At 57.1% G+C, this 6333-nt stretch overlaps 1 protein-coding gene across 1 annotated transcript in view; it reads right to left on the bottom strand.

Moving 5' to 3' along the window:
• The window catches only part of SPATA31E1 (SPATA31 subfamily E member 1), an 8296-nt gene extending 2204 nt beyond the window's left edge, over positions 1-6092 (bottom strand). Inside the window, exons 1-4 of the mRNA XM_006158357.1 lie at positions 5850-6092; positions 4663-4720; positions 4032-4092; positions 5-3779 (exon numbers count right to left, since the gene is read on the bottom strand). Of these exons, the coding sequence (XP_006158419.1) occupies positions 5-3779; positions 4032-4092; positions 4663-4720; positions 5850-6035 (4080 nt within the window). The 5' untranslated portion in view covers positions 6036-6092. The remainder of the gene's footprint in view (positions 1-4; positions 3780-4031; positions 4093-4662; positions 4721-5849) is intronic.
• Between the last annotated feature and the right edge of the window lie 241 nt (positions 6093-6333).

Below are 6333 nucleotides of genomic sequence, written 5' to 3'. Positions count from 1 at the left end.
TGGCCTGGGGGCGCTGAGGTCCTGCCAGTCTCTGTTCCTGTCCTCCTGGCCTGAGCCTCCTACAGTCCTTACTCTTCTCAGGAGGGCCAGACATCTTGGTCTGATTCTTTTGTGGATGCTGAAGTTTTGGGGTCCTAGGAGCCTGCTGCCCCTGGCTGACCTTTGGCCTTGTTAAGAGGTCACATGGCTCTGAGGAAGCTGATGTGCTGAGGCTGGAGAGGCTGGGTGGAAAGGTCTGAGGTTGTTCAGCAGCGTCTGTGCGCAGGAGCATCTCAGAGATGTGCGTGCGAGAGCGTGTGCCAGTGACACAGTCAGGAAGGAGGGAGTCAGTGACAGGGCCTAGAGGCTGACTCTCTGAGGGGACAGCCTCTTCATCCAGGCAGACTATAGGGTATCCCTGGGGGATGGTACGCAAAGATCCACCGAGGGGTTTGGAAAGATGCTCTGTGAGCCCCCTAGGAGCCACATCCTGGGCACAAAGGCTTCTAGAGGGTGGGGAGCCTTTCCTCGTCTCCAGAGACCCTGATCCCCACAGAGTCACATTTGCAGTTGGGGTGCTTGTCACCATATGGATCCCCGTGATGGCCTGGGATGACTGGCTCCCAGTGTGAAGCCCCCAGGCAGGGGTCGGCCCCTTGTCAGCCTCCACTATCTTCCCGATCTCTTCAGTAGTTGATGAACAGGGTCCTCCCCTGGATTCCATCGTTCTGCTGCTGGCGCCCTGTGCACTCTCCTGCTGTGGCCCACCTTGGACCATTGGCTCCGGGCTGCCTCTTCCAGTCCCTGGGACAGGCTTACCGTCCTGGGCTCTGCACTCAAGGCTGCCTATGAGGAGCTGGGAAGGCTGCCCAGTCCCCTGCCCCATGGGAGGGGCCACCAAGGGCCCAGATGGGGTCCTGCTCAGGGCACCCTGGACTTCCTTACTCACAGGTAGGGGGGGAGGGGGAGGAGTCTTCAGGATGGAGGCTGCCTTTTTCATTTCCTGTCTAGTGGGAAGGGCTTCTGAGGGCCTACACGGGGTCCCACTCAGGGTGCCCTGGACTTCCTTACTCATAGACGAGGGGGCAGGGAGAGTAGTCTTCAGGGTGGAGTCCACCTTCGTCATCAAGGTCCATCCTGGAGCTGTCCCAGGTGGTTCTCTGGGGAAACTGGCTACCTCGGCTGTTGAGTTGGCCCCAGGTCCATGGGTGGCCAAGGAGGGAAAGGTGGGATGTGGAAGGGCCAGGGGTTGAGTCGTTTTCAACCTAAGATTCATGGGCTGGAGGGCCATGAGTGCTGGACCCCTACTCTGAGTCCCCTGAAACCTTGTACATTCTTCCAGCACCTGCCGCATACCTTGATCCAGGGGAGGAGGCTCCTGAAAAGTCCAGGAAGCTCCCAGATCCTGAGGAGGAAGAGCCTCACCCTGTGAGAGAGCTGGGATTCCCACTTCCACGGGAGTGTTGGAGTTTGCAGGCGGGGCACAGTCATAGCCAGTAGCCAGCCTGGAGGGAGGAGCCCCTGCACGGAGCCCACGCTCGTCCCTGTGCGCCGGCTCCCTGCTCAGGTGCACTCTGAGAAAGTCTGTTCGATGCTTCTTGTCCAGGCTCCTTGATGAGATATTTTCTGCCTCACTTGTGGGGAGCCGCAAGTCCCTTTCTGACTGTTCCTCAGAGCAGGCACCTAGACCCTTCACTGGGGAACTTTCTGAGCCCCTTGGTGGGTCTTTTAGGACTGGCTCCCAATGACACTCCAGGTCCCGGCCTGAGTTCTCTCCTGGCTGGAACTCTCCTGGGACCCCAGACCACACCATCTGTATCTCCTGGCCTCTGTCGCCTGTGGACATGGGGGGCCAGGAGTGCCCATACTTGCCCTTGGCCTGACCTGTCCCTGACAGTTTGCATGGAGGCCGCATCAGGTCCGGAGTGAGTTGGGTCTCGCAGGGCAGTCCATAGTGGTGGGATGTGAACTTCTGTCGAAGGTGCTGCTCTAACTGGTCCAGGAACTCAGGGCTGATAAAGACTCCCGGGTGGTCAGAATTGGGCCTGCAGTCCTGACAGGCCCTGCTGTTGGAAGGGAGCTGACTGAAGATGTCCTGAGACCTTCTGACCACAGAGGGTAAAGCCATCCTTATCTCCTTTTGCTTTTTCAAAAGATGATTTCCCAGGTACTGAATAGCTGCTGAAATACGAAATTGGACCTCCTTTTGGGGTGCAGGGCGAGGCAGCCCAGGGGCCCTAATCTGAGGTGAGCAGCCTGGTAGGCGCAGGAGACTGGGTGGGAGATAGGCCTGGGTCTGGGCTATAGCCAGAGGTGGGGGCTGGGGCCAGGACACAGTCTGAGTCGAAGGTTGGGGTTCAGTCACACTGCAGGCTGTGGGCTTGGGCCAGAAATGGTTTGGAGTTGGTTTAGATAGAACTTGTTTAGATAGAACTGGAAAAGAGTTTGAGAGTCCATTGAATAAGACAGAGGGAAATCCTGGTGGAGAATTAGAGGCCCTAATGGCAGCCACCAGGGACTCGCTGTGCAGAAAGGGGAGGCCCCAAAACAGCTGGCTGCATTTCTGCTGTAGCTCTTCCCCCGTGCCCACAACCTTGGGATAAGCCAGCTGCTGAGGAGTGGGCAGCTGCTCCAGGTTGCCTTTAGTTTCCCAGCAGAGCTGTGGGGTGACAGTGTTCTTCTGTCTGTCCCCCTGGGACTTTAACATGTTCCCCAGAGGATCCAGGGTGCAGTCTGGCCCCACCCTTGCCTTTTCCTCCCATAGCTTCTGGGCTCTCTTAGTGATGAGTATCTCCAGCAACGTCTTCACGTCGGGGTTGATGAGGGGGGCACCGCCAGCCCCCACCTGCCTGAGTGTGGCATCTTCCTGGAGTGGCACCTCTGGCAGGTGGTGGGAATGTTGCTCCTGCTTGAATTTCCCTTGTGACAAGGTGGAGAGACCCCAGGCTCTGGCAGCCGCCTGCCACCAGGAGAGGACTGAGATAGGGTAGCTTGAGCCACCAAGGCCTGAGACCGCTGGGACAGGAGAGGTCAGCCAGTGGTGGTTGTGTGGAGACAGGCTCTGCGGGGCCATACCCCATGGGAGGGCCTCGGGGTCACTCTGAGGGACTGGTGGGGGTAGGGAGCAGGCCACAGGATCAGGGGGGCATGGTGGGGAAGGGGGAGGACCATGAGGTCCAAGTGAAGGGCATTCTGGAGGAACTCTCCCCAGTGGGAAGGAAGTGGGGCCACATGGAGAAGGAGCTGTGCTGGGGACTGGTGGAGGTGAGGGGCAGGCCACAGGGTCTGGAGTGCATGGTCCAGGAGGGGAGGGAGCACAAGGCCAGGGTGAAGAGCTGTCTGGGATGATTGTGCCCAGTGGGAGGGCCATGGGGTCACAATGAGGAGGAGTCATGCTGGGGACTGGCAGAGGTGGGAGGGAGGCCATGGGATCAGGGGGGCACTGTGGGGCAGGGGAAGGAGCACAAAGCTGGGGTGAAGGTGAAGGGCACTCTGAGGGAATGAAAGGCTCTGATGGCAGGGCAGCACCCAGGGATGAGTGCGAACCAACAGAAACTGGGGAGGTCACTGGTCCTGGTGATGGAGTGGAGGCCACTGGTCCTGGTGATGGAGTGGAGGCCAGAGGCTGACGACACTCAGTCCGGCCATTGGCCTGGGGAGCTGAAGGGGATGAGATGGTGGGAGAAGCATCTCGCACACGCTCCCCACAGGGCTGGTGGGCTCTGGCAGGCGCTGGTCTGCACTCTTCACTGGGGAGGTCTCGTTGGAAATCACCTTTGTCAAGGAGCTTCCCCATGTGGCTGTAGGGGACAGGAGGTGCCAGCTGCAGCCAGGAGCAGGTGGGGCACAAGGGCCGGGCAGGTGGGGACACCATGGCCATGGCCCTTCCCTGCCCTACTCGCTGACTTCACAATGCTCACCCCAGGGCTGTTGTCACATCCCACCCCTTCCTGTGGGTTCTTCCTCCTCCCAGGTGGGCCAAGGCCACAGGGGGCTCAAGATAAGCTCTGGTAGGCAAGGACAAGGGACAGAAGTGAACAAAAGTTCCTCACCTTCTCAGAAGGAAACTCAGTTCCCGAACCTCCTCCAGATCTTTCCTGCAGTCTCTGCAAGCTGGAAGTCAGGAGACTGGGTCATGGTGGAGAAAAAGGAACCTGGGGATTCTACAGGAAGCTGAGTGCTAGGTCCCTTAGGGCAGACCATGGGATAAAAGACCTCGAAGCCCACACCCCAGGCCCCTGCCCCAGCTGTGGTAGCAAGGAGCACAGGTGGTAGCCCATGATCAGGGGCAGCATGCCTTCATACCCGTGGCCCCCTACAGTCTCACAACCACCTGTTGGGGAAATAGAGCCCATCAAAACTCAGGCTTAGAGAGTCACACGGTCATCCACAGGTGGAGCTGGAGATCCCTCCAAATCCAGGTACTGCTGGTCCTGGCCTCCCACACAGCCTTCTGGGCAGCCCATTCCCTGGCCCACTAAGCTTTATCCTAGCTGGAAATCTGACCAGCAGCCAGTTCTGGTTTCCTCCCCAAGAACCCCCTCGCATGGCCCTGCACTGGCATTAACAGAGGAGGGATCTTGGGCACACACGCACATGCACCCTCCTGTGGAGGGTGTCTGTCCCTCCTCGTGGAGAGGTCATGTCACCTCTGGGGATTTGGGGTGGAGGGGTAGAGGCTACCTTTCAGGGCACTGGCTTTCTTCCTGCTCTTGCTCCTCTTCTTCATCACCATTTGATGCTGAGAGACAAGGACAGGCAAGGGGCTGGGACCCAGTGTGGGCTCTCCCCTCCCCAGACAGCCTCAGACCTTAGTGTCCCCTGAGCACACGACTGACATTTACCCAGGGGAGCTCTGCAGTCTTTGTTTTCCTACTCATTTTTAAAGTTTACTTATTTCTCCTAGAGAGGGAGAAAACTCACCCCCAGCAAGGTCTTGATACCATTACCCCCCTCCACCAGCCAGCCCGTCATGAGCACATGCATGCTGAGTACACAGGGAGGTCTCCAGACTAGACCCAGGCCCTTCCCTGTGGGACTGTCTCAGAGCATCCTGCTCCACTACTGCACCTCTCCTGTAAAAAGTAGATAAACATTTTATTTTTCTTTGAAAAATGAACACAGGGATTTTCTAGGGAACATCCCCGGAGACATCCCCAGTCACTGTTCCTGAGCTCAGGAAACACTCTCACTCAGACCTCGAGGCACATCTGAGTTCAGATCTGGGTGTGCTTTCCGAGTGGACTCCAGCCTCTGACCAGAAGCTCTGGGGCTAGTATAGACCTAGATCAGCCTGATGCAGAGATGAGGCTACTCTCCAGGACCTACCACAGGAGGGCGATTGACCAGACAGAGATGAGGCCAGTCACTCCCGTAGAGACCCCCAACTGTCTCTAATCCAGATGTCTGACTTTGCCTTGGTGCCTCCAGCTTAGAAATCCAAGCACACACTTGGGACCAGCAGTTGGCGTAATGGTTATGTCGCTGGACTCTCATGTAGCTGACCATGGTTCGAGTCCCAGACCTGGTGGCTTAAACTCACGCTGGGTGCATGTGCGTGTGTGCCCAAGATCCCAAGAGGAAAATGGAGGAGAAGGGATTGCACTGTGGCCATCATCCCTGGAGAGTGATTTCTCGCTTTCTGTCTCTCTCTGTCTTTCTGGCGAGCGCACATGCCCTATAGCAGAAACCTCTTCCCCCCAAAAAGAAAAGAAATCCAAGCACACTCCACCCTGGCCCTGCCCAGGGCCTTCAAGAGTTAGATACAGTGGTTTTTCCTAGATTTTTCATCTCTGGAGTCTCTCTAGTTGATTTGGAAAAGTGGAAAAAATATAGTAGAGAAAAAAAAAAGTGGGCTGAGGGTTCCTTACCTCCCTGATGGTCTTCTTTTCCCCCAGAGGTGCTTGGGGTGGACTGCTCAGGAGGAAGAGATGTAGCAAGAGGAAGAGCCCCATCCCACACAAGGTGCCAAAGATGACATCCCTCACCCAGGCAGTGGAGCTGGGGCTCAGCCATGTGGAACTAAAACTTCTCAGAGGAAAGAGAAAATTCTCCATCTGAATGTTGGTCTCAGGCAACTGAGGCCTGAGCCTGGGAGTTAGTTCCCTTTTATACCCAGCGTCTGGCCTGCATCACAGAACTGTAGCCTCTTCATCACAAAGGGTGGCTGAGGTGGGGGAGGGGCCCAAAGGGGGTGGGCCACAGCCCCTCCCCCAACACACAGCCCAGGTTCCTCTGCCGTCTTGGGCCTTGTGATTCCTCCTAACTCCACCTTCTCACATAGTCAACTCTTTCTCCCTGGAGCTCTAACATTACCTGATTCCTTGGAGGTCTCTGCTTGAGTTCCAGTTTTTG

Source organism: Tupaia chinensis, unplaced genomic scaffold (assembly GCF_000334495.1).
Source record: "Tupaia chinensis unplaced genomic scaffold, TupChi_1.0 Scaffold000578_2, whole genome shotgun sequence".
NCBI classification, from domain to species: Eukaryota; Metazoa; Chordata; class Mammalia; order Scandentia; family Tupaiidae; genus Tupaia; species Tupaia belangeri.
This window is presented reverse-complemented; position numbering and strand designations above follow the sequence as displayed.